Source organism: Ranitomeya variabilis, chromosome 5, assembly GCF_051348905.1.
Source record: "Ranitomeya variabilis isolate aRanVar5 chromosome 5, aRanVar5.hap1, whole genome shotgun sequence".
Lineage (NCBI taxonomy): Eukaryota > Metazoa > Chordata > Amphibia > Anura > Dendrobatidae > Ranitomeya > Ranitomeya variabilis.
In genome coordinates this window covers 72,236,938-72,254,981 of record NC_135236.1, presented here as the reverse complement: position 1 = coordinate 72,254,981, position 18,044 = coordinate 72,236,938, and the positions used below count along the sequence as shown (strand labels likewise).

General features: G+C 46.6%; 1 protein-coding gene across 1 annotated transcript in view; it reads right to left on the bottom strand.

Annotated features, from left to right (window-relative positions):
- Positions 1 to 18,044, bottom strand: part of LOC143774538 (RING finger protein 112-like) — a 196,888-nt gene that overhangs the window by 161,725 nt on the left and 17,119 nt on the right. Inside the window, exon 3 of the mRNA XM_077262224.1 lies at positions 15,440 to 15,637. Coding sequence (XP_077118339.1) covers positions 15,440 to 15,637 — 198 coding nt within the window. The remainder of the gene's footprint in view (positions 1 to 15,439; positions 15,638 to 18,044) is intronic.

Below are 18,044 nucleotides of genomic sequence, written 5' to 3'. Positions count from 1 at the left end.
ATTCAGACTTGTAGGAATGGAGAAACCCACCATCACATTCTTAATGGCTTCAGAAAGGCCATTTCTGAAATTTGCGGCCAGAGCACACTCATTCCACTGAGTAAGCACGGACCATTTCCGAAATTTTTGGCAATACACTTCAGCTTCATCCTGGCCCTGAGAGATAGCCAGCAAAGCTTTTTCTGCCTGAATTCCAAGATTGGGCTCCTCATAAAGCAATCCGAGCGCCAGAAAAAACGCATCAATATTTGCCAATGCCGGATCTCCTGGCGCCAACGAGAAAGCCCAATCCTGAGGGTCGCCACGCAAAAAGGAGATAACAATTTTAACTTGCTGAGCTGAGTCTCCAGACGAACGAGGTCTCAAAGATAGAAACAATTTACAATTATTCCTAAAATTCCTAAATTTAAATCGATCTCCAGAGAACAGCTCAGGAATAGGTATTTTAGGTTCTGACATAGGACTACTAGTAACAAAATCCTGAATGCCCTGCACACGAGCAGCAAGCTGATCCACACTAGTAATCAGAGTCTGGACATTCATGTCTGCAGCAAAGCTTAAAGGGAACCTGTCACCTGAATTTGGCGGGACCGGTTTTGGGTCATATGGGCGGGGTTTTTGGGTGTTTGATTCACCCTTTCCTTACCCGCTGGCTGCATGCTGGCCGCAATATTGGATTGAAGTTCATGCTGTGTCATCCGTAGTACACGCCTGCGCAAGGGAAGATTGCCTTGCGCAGGCGTGTACTCCGGAGGACAGAGAATGAACTTCAATCCAATATTGCGGCCAGCATGCAGCCAGCGGGTAAGGAAAGGGTGAATCAAACACCCAAAAACCCCGCCCATATGACCCAAAACCGGTCCCGCCAAATTCAGGTGACAGGTCCCCTTTAAAGCCACTCAGAGAAAAAGGGGAGGAAGAAAAAAAAAAAAAAAAACTCACAATTTCTTTTCTTTTAATCCCACTTCTGCAATGCATTAACTATTCACTTCGGCCTGGCATACTGTTATGACCCCAATGGCAGAGGGTCTCAGAGGTTTCAGCAAAGTCTGCAAACACAAAAAAACAGCTCATAGGGCAGTGGTAACTAGGCTGACCGTATACCTGATCCTAGCACAAACAACTAGCAGTAGCCGGGGAACGTACCTACGTTGATTCTAGACGTCTCGCGCCAGCCGGAGAACTAACTAATCCTATAAGGGAAAATAAGACCTTTCTTGCCTCCAGAGGAAAGACCCCAAAGTTAAATACAAGCCCCCAACAAATAATAACGGTGAGGTAAGAAGAAAAGACAAACGTAAGAATGAACTAGGTTTTAGCAAAGAGAGGCCCACTGACTAATAGCAGAATATAGGAAGATGACTTATACGGTCAGCAAAAAACCCTATCAAAATATCCACGCTGAATATTCAAGAACCCCCAAACCGACTAACGGTGTGGGGGGAGAATATCAGCCCCCTAGAGCTTCCAGCAATATCAGGAATCACATTTTGTACAAGCTGGACAAAAATAAGAACAATGCAAATAACCAAAAATAAGGAAGCAGGACTTAGCTTATCTTGCAAAGAACCAGGACCAGCAGACAGGAGCAAACAGAAATGAACTGATTACAACGATGCCAGGCACCAGACTGAGAATCCAGGAAGTTTAAATAGCAACACCCCTGGCATAACGAACCAGGTGGGTACCAAGCTGGGGAAAAACAATCCCAGTGCCATACCACTAGTGACCACAAGAGGGAGCCAAGAAGTATAGTTCACAACACATCTCAACACAGTTGGTTCTGAGTCTCCTATATAAGTAGGCTTTATCTTGTTATTAGCCATAGGTAAGTGTTCACATTAGGCAGTCAGCTCAGATACCATAGGTAAGTGTTCACATCAGGCAGTCAGTGTAGTTACCCATTCGATCTGAGATTACCTTGGCGTTTGGTGAATGGGCTCACAACGTTTGGCCAAATCTTGTGCTAAAAATCTCATGTGTTTGTTCATAAAGTTCATAAGCCATTATGCTATTCACATTCCATATATTTCACATTTTCCTATTTTAGCACAGATAAGTGCGGCCATTGATCTATTTTGTATGTGTCTTTTTTTGGCTCTGCACTAATATAAATTATATATATATATTGTTCAGTCAGTTTACCTATTTTTAGAACCCATGATAGACAGGGAGATAGGCTGACATCTAACACGGAAGGACTCCTGGATGGTGAAAGGAGTCCACCAGGCTAAATGGCTGATGAAGACGGCTAAACTCTTCCTGTAAACGTCAGGAAGCCTTCCTCTTACCGTCAGGAAGCCCAAGATACAGTGTCCAACCTTCGGAAGGACGCCATCCTCGAGACGTACCTACTCAGAGCACTCGCTTCGTCCGGAATATGGGGAACTCATTCCATTTTGTGGACTGGTGCCGAAAGAGATGAGGGAAGAACTATGCCCTCATACCAGTGGTAATACCAAACCACCTTGGTAACAAGGGACGGGGATGGCCTGAGGACAACCTTGCCTTGAAGGAAATAAGGGAAAAAAGTCTGAAAGGACCCCGTTAGCACCGAAGACTCGTCAGGATGAGGATATTGCCGAGAAAAAAGGGGCGACCTTCCCTAATAGTAATGTCTGTCCGGATCAAAAAAGGAGTCTACTGTAAGACTCCTAGGACCATTAAGGTCCGAATGATCTAACGGTATGTGATAGGGAAGAAATACATGTGAAAACTTCCTGCGAGAGGGTCCCTACTTGCAGTTTTGTTGCAGAAAGGCAGAAAGCTACCAGCTCCGCAAGCAAACAAACTGACGTGGTCAGTGCGGATTTCCGAGGATCACTGGGGCCCTTTCTGCATCTGAAAAGCTTTCGGAAGTAGTGGAAAGAGAGTTGTGGAAACTGGTACCACGGAAGAACAAGAGCATGCAGTGCGATGGCTCATGGATCTCGAGGCCGAAACACGAACTCGAGTACACAGGCGATCAGTCTGGACGCCATCCGAACTACAACTGGAGAGCTCCAGTGAAGGCAGGTCTGATGGAAGACTTCCGTGTGAATTTCCCACTCACTTGAGGCGAAACCCTGACGGCTGAATACGTTTGCCGCCCAGAGTTATACTCCTGGGATATGTACTGCCGAGATCACCGAGTGATAGATATCAGCCCATCTGAGAATGTGAGGTACCTCGGCCATAGCGCCTGAACGTGGGTACCTGCTAGATGACTGACGTATGGCACAGCAGTGGCATTGTCCAATTGAATTCAGATGGGTTGACCCGCCATAAGGCAGTGGACCTACTGTAGGACTACCGTTCGGATCTCCAGAGCAATGATCGGGAGAAGAGGACTGGCATTGGTAGTTACTAGTAACCATTGAACCGGGAGAAAGTCTCTGAGCTCCTTCTTCATCCAGGGCCTATCATCTGAAAGTCTGTTTGACTTGCTGAAAACGAGCGGAGCGAAGGAAACTGCTTCCATTGCCGTCACCATTTTTCCTCAGAACTCTCCCAGCAAACCGAATGAAATGAGGGGATGAGTGATCAAGTGCGCGAGCTCCCTGTTGAAGGTCCATGACCTTGTCTGGAGGGAGAACTACCATCGTTCTGGAAGAGTACTGGATCATCGTCCAAAAGGATGTCTGCTGGGCTGGAAATGAGAAGTTGTCTAAGTCTAGCCACCAGCCCAGGTGAGAGGGTATCACAAGTGATATAGACTACTTAGCGTAGTCTTGGAAGGGCGGCTAGACAGTCAGCCAAACAGGGCAGGACGACCACGCCTCTAGGTGCAAGAGGAACATGACAGCCACCATGAGCCTTGAGAACACTCTGGGTGCGGTAGCAAGGCCAAAGACAAAGTCGTGACTTGAAAATGCTGCTTACCAATCGAAAAGCGAAGGAATTTTTTGAAGAGGGTAAGCATCCCAAATGTCGATGGATGCCAGAAACTCCACCTTTTTTTTTTTTTTTGAAGTAATGGCTGAAGGAACTCCATTCGAAGAAGGAGAACCTTGTGAAAGGTTGTTAGAAGTTTGAGGTCCAGGATCGGTCCTACTTCTCGTTCCCCTTTTTGGAACCAAGATCCCTTAGATCTAGACTGTCCCGGACAACCCTTCCACTGCTGGCCGGGGCTGTAGGAATGTGCGATCCTTTGTTAGATTCCCGCTCAAAAGATTTGATTGACCAGTCGTACTGTCTTCAGGAAAGGGTTACTGAATCAAAGTTAAGGTCTCCAGCCTGGAGACCATTGCTCTAGCAATCCATGCGGCGGCTAGGGAGGGTAGAGCGCTGGACCCGAAGCCGCAAAACGGAACGAACCAGATTTGCTATCTGACAGACAGTGGCATTTTCAATTGATGACACATCGGGCAGGGATACTGGTAGGTAAACCACAGGAGATTGTACCCAGTTAATCTGCCAAGTGGCAGAATGCGTGGCTGCATCCAGCAGGTCATAGTCTCTTGACATCGCCGCTCTCTTTTGACGGTGCAGAGTTAAACCGAGCACTCCGCCTCCTAGCCAAAGGTGTTTTAATTGCAGCAGGTCCAATACCCCTCCACAGAGAGAGAATGTTAGTCTAGGAAGAGGTTTTCATAGGTACCCATTCAGATGGAGACGTTTATTCTCAGCGAGGAAAGGAAGCGTAGGACCTGGTATAAGAGGCTACCAGGTACACATAAAATTGGCCATTTTTATGCGCTAAACGCTCTAATTTTTCATATTTCTAGTGCAGTAATGCAGTTCAATTTTTGTGTTTCATGTTTGCATGTTTCAGCGCTGCAGTGTGCTGCCTTATTTGCTCAAAAGATTTGATTGACCAGTCGTACTGTCTTCAGGAAAGGGTTACTGAATCAAAGTTAAGGTCTCCAGCCTGGAGACCATTGCTCTAGCAATCCATGCGGCGGCTAGGGAGGGTAGAGCGCTGGACCCGAAGCCGCAAAACGGAACGAACCAGATTTGCTATCTGACAGACCGTGGCATTTTCAATTGATGACACATCAGGCAGGGATACTGGTAGGTAAACCACAGGAGATTATAGTACCCAGTTAATCTGCCAAGTGGCAGAATGCGTGGCTGCATCCAGCAGGTCATAGTCTCTTGACATCGCCGCTCTCTTTTGACGGTGCAGAGTTAAACATTAGGAACCCTCGATTCACCATCCTCTTAACAGGGAAGTGGAAAGGGATCATCCGCCTTCTTGCATCTTCTTTTAAATAGTTGTGATGCAGAGGGGGGTGCTCAGACACACGAAAAGGGTGCCTCTGTAATCCACAGTTCAGGTCTCTGGGTGGACAGGACAGGTTGACTGGCATTAGGCCTGGATGCAGAAGAGGATACATGGAGGCGACACTCCATGTGCCCGTCTGTTGATGGTGTGGGGAGATCGGTGCCCTTTAAAGGATCCGTCGCCCTTAAAAATCAGACCAGGCATGGCATCCCACGTAGAGGCTTCTGTCCAGTGAATCGCATATCCGGACTGGATGGCAAATGCTCTACGAGGGAGTTTAGTCTCCTTATGAGGGACACTGCGTAGTCTAGAGTAGGACCGGAGTCCTCGTCAATGTACAGAGATTGGTTGATGATATAAATAGGTGAGTCCATCCTTTACTGAAGCTCTGGCAAGTCCAGGTCCAAGGCAATATCTGAGCCATGTTCAGAGTCTTGTTCTCAGCAAACCCTTGGAGAGAGATCATGAAATGAAAACTTCCGTTTTCTAGATGCCTGTACGTTTCTAGACGCCTGTACGTTTCTAGAATACTCGAAGCTCCTGCTAGCCGATGGATCTCATGTAGGAGAGGAACCATGTATATTGGTCCTGCGAGCACTCCGAGCCACGGAGGGATCACGGAGGGATTCAATCTCTTGGTCAGAAAAAAACATGGGTTGTGGCAACGACGAAATCCACTGAGGGAACTAGTTACACTGGGATAAACTGGGATCAGCGGCAGAGGGCTCCTCATTTATGACCGGTTTCAGATTGGTCATGTGCCTTTAAGACCAGGGAATACTGGTCGTGTGCCCTTAAGACCAGGGAATACTGGTCGTGTTCCTTTAAGACCAGGGAATACTGGTCATGTGACTTTAAGACCAGGGAATACTGGTCATGTGCCTTTAAGACCAGGGAATACTGGTCATGTGCCTTTAAGACCAGAGAATACTGGACATGTGCCTTTAGGACCAACAATACTGGTCATGTGCCTTTAAGACCAGAGAATACTGGTTGTGTGCCTTTAAGACCAGGGAATACTGGCCATGTGCCTTTAAGACCAGAGAATACTGGCCATGTGCCTTTAAGACCAGGGAATACTGGTCATGTGCCTTTAGATAAAATCTTGCAGAGAGCGAAAAGCGCCAATTCGGGGGGCGGATCCACAGGCACGATGTGGGCGGAGCCTCGAGACTTCCATGAATAGGCCCAAGCCAGGCCTAAATTTCTGCAGCCGGCGCCAGCGTAGAAGTGAGGGGCGTTGCAGTGGCCGAGAAAATTGAGCGGTTCCGTGTCAGGCGAAAGCGCCAGGAAAACGGCAGAGCCGCCTTAGGGTGCCATAGTGCGCTTCCGGGGTGCGGCCTACACATCAGTCGAAAACGGTGGCTAAATTTTTGCAGCCGGCCGGAGCGTTACCTCAGGGAGATGGGTCATAGGGAAGCCTGAGACTGCCTGTGAATTTCCCACTGCAGGGGCCCATCGCTGGTAGGATCCACTCACCATCGGTGCGCGTCCCGGCGTGGAGCCACCACGGATGTCGGGTATTGCAGCGTGGACGGTGCAGGGATAGAGGGCTAAACCTCAATCAATCATCCCTTTGTTAGGGAGGTGGAGAGGAACCGTCCGCCTCCTTGTGCCATCCGCTTTCACAGTGGTGGGACAGTGGGGGCTGCTCGGACGCCATAGAGAGGGGCCTCTGTACATCCACGGAGTTCAGCCCCCGGGTGGACAGGGCCAGTTGTCTGGCATTAAGCCTGGTTCCAGGAGAGGATACATGGAGGCGACACTCCATGTGGTCGCCTGCTGCTGGTGTGGGGAGATCGGAACCGTGAAGGAACCGTCGCCCCTGAAGTGAGCTGGGTGGGGCTCCGGCGGTTGGCGTGGATTTCAACTGCGGCCTAGTCCGGCTGAAAAAGCCGGGGACTAAATTTATGGAGCCTGCCGGTGGAGCGTGTTGGCGGGCCGCGACGTAGCGCCGAATGATTGCCACTGGAGCCCAGCCAGCGGCACTTCTCCCCAGGGACCAGGACCGCACCTTCCACACAGGCAGCGTGAGGAAGGGAACTACTCACCACCACCGAGCAGAGATGCAGCCTCTATTGCGAGGGAATAAGCTCAATCGATCCTCCCTTGGCCAGGGGATGGAGAGTCTCTGTCCATCTTCATACGTGCCTGCCACAGGGGACTTACGGCTGTGCCTGCCGCAGGGGACTTACGGCTGTGCCTGATGCAGGGGACTTACGGCTACTGTGGGGACTACATGACGCCAACAAGTGAGGGCTTAATTGCAGAGGAGCCCGGGAGACACACATAAGAGGTATACTCTATGTGCCCCCATTTTACAGGGGGCAGATCGGGACCGTATAGGAACCGTCGCCCTAGCGTAGATTAGGCGTGCCCCAGTCGTCGCAGGAAAGGTACGGGGAGGTATACTCGCTATTCTGACTCATGGGTATGTAGAACGCAGTGGTGCCTGGATAGGCCAATTCTTTTGGGCGCTTCCGTATTGACCTGTACTCACGTTCATACCGATTTATCAGATAGCTTAACTCAGCCACGTTCTCATGTAAGAAGACTCCAGGAAAAGAGGATTGCTTTAACCGAAATTCTTGTATTATGATGAAAGCAGCAGGTAAAAAGGAATATTCAACAGAGTACATGTAGAAGATGCATACAGATATGGTGATGATGACAAAATGGAGAATAAGGGCGTGAACAAACATACATCACAGGACTACAGTGAGAGAGTTGGGACAAAATACAGGGAAAAGCAAACTTCTGCCTAGAAAGAAGGATAGAACACAAGCAATGCAAACATTGAATGATTTCCCAAGTCGTGGGACATGACACTCCCCGTCTGAAATCCTTGGATTTCACGATGTCCGTAATTCTTCGAAGTCGTTCGAACCAGAAAAAACAAGAGGAAGAAAACATGCATGCAATAATAAAACATAAAAGATTTTTAAGTCCAACTTGTTGTTGTTGACCCGTAGATCACACCGAAAGATAAGTTCAAGTATATAAAACCCATCTTCAGATTGGGGAAGCCGCAAACATGCAAACTCTTCCACCAACCCAGAATCCAATGGGAATGTTAAAGGTTCAATCCAATGGAAAATGTCAACATTCAATAAACTGGGGAATGAGGAGGAATGCTCCCCGCCGTGAACAACGTCCAGGAGCATGTTCAGTTCATGTGATGTCCTCCTTTCGTAGAAGCAGCACGAGTTCAGTGACCGGGCGGAAGAAGGTTCGGGTAGAGCCCCCTTTTGTCACCTTAACTTCTACCTTACGAGTCTTTCCGTCCTCACTGGGTAGGACTTTGGTGATAAGTCCCATTGGCCAGTCATTACGATGAGCCTCTTTGTCCTTTAAGTGAACAAGGTCTCCTTCTTGGAGATTGGGACTGGGCGTCTGCCATTTGTGACGGTTTTGAAGCAAGTGTAAATATTTGGTCTTCCATCGATGCCAAAACACGTTAGCCAGGTGTTGTACTTGCCTCCACTGACGTCTGTAAATGTCCTTATTATCGAAGTTCCCAGGCGGAACTGTAGCAGCTCCAATCTTCTGTGTGAGAAGTGTGGCTGGAGAAACATCAGAACCCAAGTTGAGGTCCTTTAGGTTTGTGGCGTGGTCCTCAGATGGAAACGCGTTCATTACGTCTTGTACAACTTCAGCAATTTCTACTGCCAATACCGCAGCGCAAAGCTCGAGTCTGGGTACAGAGTGTGCAGGCTTTGGAGTTAATTTGGCTTTACCCAGGATGAAACCACAGTGTACCTTGTTAGTTCCTAAGGTCATCAGATAAGCTACTGCGGCTATGGCTTCTGTAGATGCGTCAGAGAAAATATGGACTTCTCTTCTGATTGCAGTCAAAGGTGATCTTGGAGAATAACAACGTGGGACTTGGAGTTGCTCTAAGAACTTCGGAGACTTCTTCCACGCCTCCCACCTTTGCTGTTTCTGAGTTGGGAGCGGGGTGTCCCAATCCGTGTTCTCGGCCGTAAGCTGTCTTAACAGTATCTTGCCTTGAATAGTGATGGGTGCTACAAACCCGAGAGGATCATAGATGCTATTTATGACAGATAGGACTCCTCGTTTGGTAAAGGGTTTGTCATAGGGTGACACTTGGAAAGTGAAGGTGTCCCGTTTGATATCCCACAGTAGACCAAGGCTGCGCTGTGTTGGAGGAACATCGGAACCCAAGTTGAGGTCCTTTAGGTTTGTGGCATGGTCCTCAGATGGAAACGCGTTCATTACCTCTTGACTGTTAGAGATAATCTTGTGGAGTCTGAGGTTTGATGTGGATAGCATTTCCTGTGTTCTGGAGAGTAGGTCAATTGCATCTTCGCTTGTGGGCAAGGACTTGAGCCCATCGTCCACGTAGAAGTTCTTCTCTACAAATTGCCGAGCATCGGAACCGTACTCTCTCTCACCTTCCTGGGCTGTCCGTCTCAGTCCATAGATCGCCACAGCAGGTGAGGGACTGTTGCCGAAGACATGGACCTTCATCCGGTAGTCTATGACCTGATTGTTGACATTGTTGTCCTTGTGCCATAGGAACCTAAGATAGTTTCTGTTGTCTTCTTTCACAATGAAGCAATGAAACATCTGCTGAATGTCGGCCATTATGGCAACAGGTTCTTGTCTGAAGCGGATCAATACTCCAAGGAGGCTGTTGTTCAGGTTGGGCCCAGTTAGGAGCAGGTTATTGAGAGAGAGGCCTTCAAACTGAGCACTGGAGTCAAACACCACTCTGATCTGATTAGGCTTGCGAGGGTGATAGACACCAAAGGATGGAAGATACCAACATTCTTCTCCCTCCCTCAGTGGTGGCGCAGGTTCAGCATGATTTCTGTCAAAGATGTTCTGCATAAAGTCAATGAAATGCTTCTCCATCTCTGGTTTCCTCTTTAGGGTACGCTTTAAGGATGAGAACCTTGCAGTTGCTTGCTGCAGGTTGTTCGGCAACCTCACTCTTGGGAAACGAAAGGGTAAAGGAGCTACCCAACTGTTGGAGTCGTCTTGAACAAATTCTTTATCCATAACCTTTATAAATTCTTTATCTTCCCTTGTGGGTGCCAACTTGTTGTCATTACTTGTGGAATCGAACACTGATGACCCGAGGTTTTCTTCCCAGGACTGGAGTGTGTTCATGTTGTTGAAGGATTCCTGTTGCCACTTGGTGTTGCTCACTTTCTCTTTCACCCAGTAGTGATGTGGGCATGGTTGGAAATGGGTGCTGCGACCATTTGACAAGATGTGTGTCTTGTAAGAGGAGATGTTGTTAGGTCTCTTCATCTTGTGTATGCAAACATTGCCTATGATTACCCAGCCTAGATCTAAGCGTTGGGCAAATGGTGCATCGTGTGGTCCATTAATTTGCTGACGCACCTTGTGCAGCCGGAGGATGTCTCTGCCTAGCAGAATCAGGATATCTGCACTGTTGTTGAGGGCTGGTATCTTGTTTGCTATCCCCTTGAGATGTTGGTGATGAAGAGCAGCCTCTGGCGTTGGGATCTCTTCTCGATTGGATGGAATCTGGTTGCACTCGACCAGTGTAGGTAACGGTATCTCGACGGTGTTCTCGAGAGATGTCGCTGTAAGACCACTGGCCCTTCTCCCATAAACCTCTGTAACACCACTGCAGGTACCTAAGGTGTAAGGGTAGGCATTTCCCTTTAAGTTAAACATATCAAAGAGTTCTGACCTTGCAAGTGATCGGTTGCTCTGATCATCCAGAAGGACGTACACCTTCACGGCTTTCTCTGGGTGACCGTTGGGATATACGTTCACCAGGCAAATCTTCGCACAGGACTTGTCCCAGAGGTCTTCTCCGCAGACTTCTGTGCATGAAGAAGATATTGTGGTATGGCTTGCAGTTTGAGCTGCGTCCTCCCCGCCATGGCTCGTGGTGGGGGAAGGAGTAAGTGTAGAGTCAGGACGGAATGGGTGGAGTGCTTGTACGTGGTCCTCACTGTCACACTCCATGCACTTAATTGTAGTTTTACAGTCTTTAGCAAGGTGTTCAGTAGAAGCACAACATCTGTAGCATACCCCGAACTTCTTTAGAAGCTCCTTGCGTTCCTGGAGCGGTTTCTTCCTGAAGCCGATGCACTTTTTTAAGGGATGTGGCTTCTTGTGGATGGGACATTCACGATTTGGGTTCTCTATCTTTTCACCTTTGTTACTCTTGTCTGGGGGTGATGTTGGTAAGGGAAGAATATCCGTCTTCTTCACTGACACTGGACCCCTGCGGTTTCTGTCGTTCGAGCGTGCGCTGACGTATTTAGAAGGAGGTGAAGCTGAGCCACTGTATTCTTCGTAGGAAAAGCTTGGGTCGTTCTTGCGCTCTGCCACATCTTTTATAAACTCACAGAAGTAGGAGAACGGAGGAAATGACACTTGATGGTCTTTCTTGTATTTTGACCCTAGTGTAGTCCACTTTTCTTGCACGTTGTACGGTAGCTTGGAGATAATGGGATTTACTCCACGAGCAGTGTCCAGATAGCTGAGGCCAGGTAGGTGGGTGTCTGCCTTGGCCAGATGGAGCTCTAACAGCAAGTCACTGAGCTCCAGGAACTTTGAACTGTCTTTGCTTGATATCTTTGGAAAACTCTGTAGACGCTTGAACAGTGCATCCTCTATGGCTTCTGGACTGCCAAAGTTTTTCTCTAGTCTTTCCCATGCAGCCATGAGACCAGCCATTGGATTACTGATATGTACAGACCTGAGTCTCTTGACACGCTCGGTGGATTGTGGTCCTAGCCATCTGATTAGCAGGTCCAGCTCTTCGGCAGCAGTGATGCCGAGGTCACTAGTTACGGTTCTAAAGGCATTTTTCCAACCTCTGTAATTTTCAGGTTGGTCGTCAAACCTTGTGAGACCGGTTTTAGTAAGTTCGCGGCGAATCATGTACCTTGCGAAGTCGGACATGTCTGTTCTTTCTGACTTAGGATGCACGAATGTGGGCTGAGCGGTGTTGTACATAGGAGTGGAGACGTCTTGGACTTGAAACGTGGGTAAGTATGGAGTGGCATATGCATTTAGTCCAGCAACCGGTTTGGTGGGTATAGTCTCTGCTACATGCGGAGCTGGCACTGTGCGGTTGTCGAGAGTATAATGACCTGCCGGTATATTGGGTTGCGTGTAGATAATAGCCTGTGGAGTTTGATGAGATGCAGGGTCTTGGCGCATACTGGAATACGAAGGAAGTTCAAGTTTGGGAGCATTGTACTGACCTTGAGTGTAGGGTTCTGTAAGTGGATCGGCATCCTGGTGTCCTGGAGAAGCATGAACGCCACCAGAAGTGTTAGTGATGATCTGCGGTTCGCCATTTTGGCTTAGCACGTAGTCTCTTGTGCGTTCAATAGGGTCCTCCGCCTCCACTTCACACAAACTGATGCTGTCTCTTTGACTCCCACTGATAGCTCGCTCCAGGATCCTTAACTCCGCCATGGCTGTTGCGTGCTCACATTCCTTCTCCAGAGCTTCCTTGCGTGCTGCATCCGCATCCATTTCTGCTCTCTTTTGTGCTGTGGCTGCATCCATATCTGCTCTCCTTTGCGCAAAGGCTGCTTGTATCTTAGACGTTTCTGCCTTAGCACGTGCCCTTATAAGCTGCTGGCTGAGAGTGGAATATTTTGATGAACTTGACCTAGATGAGCGTTTTGAGTGCTTAGACGATTTGGATGAGCGAGATGATGCATCTGGTGTCCGTGCAATTTTAGCCTCTATCTTTGTCTTAATGTCGCGTACGGTGCAGTCCCTTTCAGAATTAAGCTGCTGGAAACTTTGCAATTCTTTTAAAGTCTCTGGCAAATTCAGTTTCTTCAGGAGAATAATGTATTGATCAGTCTTCTCCATATACCTTTGGTATGTTGTGCATAATTGTTCTAGGGCTCCCTCAAGTGGTAACTCATGAGAAGCAGGCCTTGATACAGTGTCTATGTGACTCAGCACTTTCTCCCACAGTGAAGACACATCACTATATACAACACATTTTTCAGTCTCTAAATTCTCCATGACTTTCCATGTAGGTTTAACTGTACGTTTTCCTCTTTCACTAGCTGGTGGATGGGGATCTGGGTCTCTGTCCTGTGTTTGTAAGTCTGGTAGGGACATTGTATTCCTTGCTTCAGACATGATTTGCTTGCAGGCAGGAAGAGTGGATGATGAGGGTTATACTTCTCACTGTTTATCTGCAGTGTGTGCTTCTATGCACACTGGGGTCTGGCTGGGAACTGGGTTACTGTGTATCTGGGAAATGTCCTTTTCCACTGAGGTTCAGCACAGACCTTGAGTTACTGTCTCTGAAGGCAGGCTATTCCTTTTTACTATTCTGACTCATGGGTATGTAGAACGCAGTGGTGCCTGGATAGGCCAATTCTTTTGGGCGCTTCCGTATTGACCTGTACTCACGTTCATACCGATTTATCAGATAGCTTAACTCAGCCACGTTCTCATGTAAGAAGACTCCAGGAAAAGAGGATTGCTTTAACCGAAATTCTTGTATTATGATGAAAGCAGCAGGTAAAAAGGAATATTCAACAGAGTACATGTAGAAGATGCATACAGATATGGTGATGATGACAAAATGGAGAATAAGGGCGTGAACAAACATACATCACAGGACTACAGTGAGAGAGTTGGGACAAAATACAGGGAAAAGCAAACTTCTGCCTAGAAAGAAGGATAGAACACAAGCAATGCAAACATTGAATGATTTCCCAAGTCGTGGGACATGACACTCGCCGTGCTCGCCTGTTGATGGTTCGAGGGAGAGCGGACCCTAGAAAGGAATCCGTCGCCCCCTTCACTCCGTTAATTAAAAAATAAAAATTTACAGAAAATAAAAATAACAAATGTTGTGGTCTGAATAACAGACCCAAGTGCCTCCTACAGACACTAAGCAAGAACTGGTTAGCTGAGAGCCAGCAGGAGGGTGTATACTGCAGGGGAGGAGCTAAATTTTCTTTGTATCACTTACAATAATAATAATAATAATAATTTTATTTATATAGCGCCAACATATTCCGCAGCGCTTTACAACTTATAGAGGGGACTTGTACAGACAATAGACATTACAGCATAACAGAAATCACAGTTCAAAATAGATACCAGGAGGAGTGAGGGCCCTGCTCGTAAGCTTACAAACTATGAGAAAAAGGGGAGACACGAGAGGTGGATGGTAACAGTTGCTTTAGTTATTTGGACCAGCCATAGTGTAAGTCTCGGGTGTTCATGTAAAGCTGCATGAACCAATTAACTGCCTAAGTATGTAGCAGTACAGACCCAGAGGCTATTAACTGCAAAAAGTGTATGAGAACATGGAGTAACCTGATTATGTTGTTTGTTTTTTTTTATTAATAGGCCACACAGGGATAATTAGGTTAATGCGTTGAGGCGGTAGGCCAATCTGAACAGATGAGTTTTTAGGGCACGCTTAAAACTGTGGAGATTGGGGATTAATCGTATTAACCTAGGTAGTGCATTCCAAATAATTGGCGCCGCACGTGTAAAGTCTTGGAGACGGGAGTGGGAGGTTCTGATTATTGAGGATGCTAACCTGAGGTCATTAGCAGAGCGGAGGGCACGGGTAGGTTGGTAGTCTGAGACCAGAGAGGAGATGTAGGGTGGTGCTGAGCCATGGAGTGCTTTGTGGATGAGGGTAGTAGTTTTGTACTGGATTCTGGAGTGGATGGGTAGCCAGTGTAATGACTGGCACAAGGTAGAGGCATCGGTGTAACGGTTGGCGAGGAATATGATCCTGGCAGCAGCATTCAGGACAGATTGGAGCGGGGAGAGTCTGGTAAGAGGTAGGCCAATTAGTAGAGAGTTACACTTAGTGTCCTCCTAGTGGCAAGCAGCATAACACCCACGGTCTGTGTCCCCCAATGAGGCGAAGGAGAAAAAACTTTTTGACAGTGAGGATGATCAATGAGTGGAACAGGCTGCCACAAGAGGTGGTGAGTTCACCTTCAATGGAAGCCTTCAAACAGAGGCTGGACAGACACCTGTCTGAGATGGTTTAGTGAATCCTGCTTTGAGCAGGGGGTTGGACACAATGACCCTTGAGGTCCCTTCCAGCTCTAACATTCTATGATTCTACACAAGCTGTAACAGGTCATCTTTGTATTGTGTGTCATTTATAATACTGATATCATCTTATGTGGCCAAGAGGCCTTCAAGTCCGTCAGGCACCGGGGCACATGTATAACTGTGATCTCCTCAATCAAGTTAATGTCCACTCACCTGGATATGAAGGGCTTTCATAATGTAATTCATTAGAAATGATTTTCCTGTACGCCTCTCTCCAATCACACTTATCAGGAAAATAGGGTATTGTTCAATTCCCCCTCTCAGGAAACACCTTCTCAGGACATTCTCGTTTAGATCTAGAAGACCATTTTCATCAACACTTATTAGCTGCAGGGGCATGGGTTGTAGGGGCTGTAGGGACAGAAGAAATAAGGAGTAAGTTAGTTTTCATAACTTTTACTTTATAAAATCAGAATGGGGTAAATAATATATCAATTTCATGGATGATAACCACTTTATTCAACTGCTCGCTATTATTATTACTATTATTTATTATTATAGCGCCATTTATTCCATGGCGCTTTACTCGTTATTTGTAATTGTGATTATATCAGACGAATGCAATCTGATTAAAAATCGGATTGCATTCGGATCAATGTTATTCAGTGCTCATCTGCAATTTTTTCATCAGCTCGTATCGGATTGCAATCGGACTGATAAAAAAATCGCAGCATACTGTGAGTGACCAATAATGTGTTTACCTAAACAGTGGTGATCCAAGTCACACCATCACCATCATGACACATGCCCCGACGCACGTTTCGCATTGGCTTCCTCACGGGGGTCAAGACTGAGGAAGCCGAAGCAAAATGTGCGTCGGGGCACGTGTCATGCTCGCAGCCATGAATACAGGTGAGAACTAGTGATGGTTTGACTTGGCTCACCACTGTTTAGGTAAATACATTATTGGTCACTGACTTAGTATCTTTGTATTACGCTGTATGCTCCTTATGTGGTGTCATGAGTCCACCATTGCCGGTCTGGCTATCATCATGATTACATGCACTGGCACTTTATGTTTCTATATATATTTTATGTGAAGGTCCTTCATCTGTGTCTATACCTATATGATGACACTACGAATGTGGTGCACCTTGTTCCCGATTTGAATAGCTCTGTCATTGGTTAATCTGTTGTGATACATGATTGTTCTGTATATTTTATTGAATCAATATTAAAATTTACTTTTGATATATTTTTTGGTGGTCTATATGCTCCATGTGTCTGTGTTTAATATGTATTTGGGAGCTCCATAGGGTTAAAACCCTTTTCAGTCCCGGTAGATAGATTGAGGACTGAGTGCTTATATTATGGTGTCTGTATCTGAGATATGCTGAGAGGGTATGCGAATTTCGCAATCGCCAATTGAAGTTAATGGATGTGATAAAAAAACATCGCATGGCACTTGGACCATGAAACTACTGTCCAATTTTTACACACCCATGTCCTTTGAAAAGTCTGCAATTCATCTGCCGCATACAGAGAAGATAATAATCCAAATTTCCCACAACGCGTTTAGCTCTGCTACATCTAGAAGGCAGGAATATGGTTATTTATTATTTTAATTCTTATAGATGTCTCGCGAGTCGCCATTACTAACCTCTGGGCTTGATGTTACCTGACAATACAAAGGTGACATCAACTTCAATACTATAACCCCACTTGCCACCGCAGCAGAGCAAGTGGGAAGAGTGAGGCTATGTGCCAGAATTTGTGCATCTTATGGATGCACATTTTCTGGGGCGGCTGAGAGCTGATGTTTAGTCTGGTGGGGGGCCAATATCCATAGCCCCTTCCTAGGCTATTAACCCCTTCACCCCCGGAGCTTTTTCCGTTTTTCCGTTTTCGTTTTTCGCTCCCCTCCTTCCCAGAGCCATAACTTTTTTATTTTTCCGTCAATTTGGCCATGTGAGGGCTTATTTTTTGCGGGACGAGTTGTACTTTTGAACGACATCATTGGTTTTAGCATGTCGTGTACTAGAAAACGGGAAAAAAATTCCAAGTGCAGTGAAATTGCAAAAAAAGTGCAATCCCACACTTGTTTTTTGCTTGCCTATTTTGCTAGGTTCACTAAATGCTAAAACTGACCTGCCATTATGATTCTCCAGGTCATTACGAGTTCATAGACACCTAACATGACTAGGTTATTTTTCACCTAAGTGGTGAAAAAAAATTCCAAACTTTGCAAAAAACAAAACAAAACAAAATTGCGCCATTTTCCGATACTCGTAGCGTCTCCATTTTTCGTGATCTGGGGTCAGGTGAGGGCTTATTTTTTGCGTGCCTAGCTGGCGTTTTTAATGATAGCATTTTGGTGCAGATACGTTCTTTTGATCGCCCGTTATTGCATTTTAATGCAATGTCGTGGCGACCAAAAAAACGTAAATCTGGCGTTTCAAATTTTTTTCTCATTACGCCATTTAGCGATCAGGTTAATGCTTTTTTTTTATTGATAGATCGGGCGATTCTGAACGCGGCGATACCAAATATGTGTAGGTTGGGTTTTTTTTTATTGATTTATGTTGATTGGGGTGAAAGGGGGGTGATTTAAACTTTTATATTTTTTTTATTTTTTTCACATTTTTAAAAACTTTTTTTTTTTACTTTTGCCATGCTTCTATAGCCTCCATGGGAGGCTAGAAGCAGGCACAGCCCGATCGGCTCTGCTATGCAGCAGTGATCATAAGATCGCTGCTACACAGCAGATTTGCAGGTGTGCTGTGAGCGCCGACCACAGGGGGGCGCTCACAGCCACCGG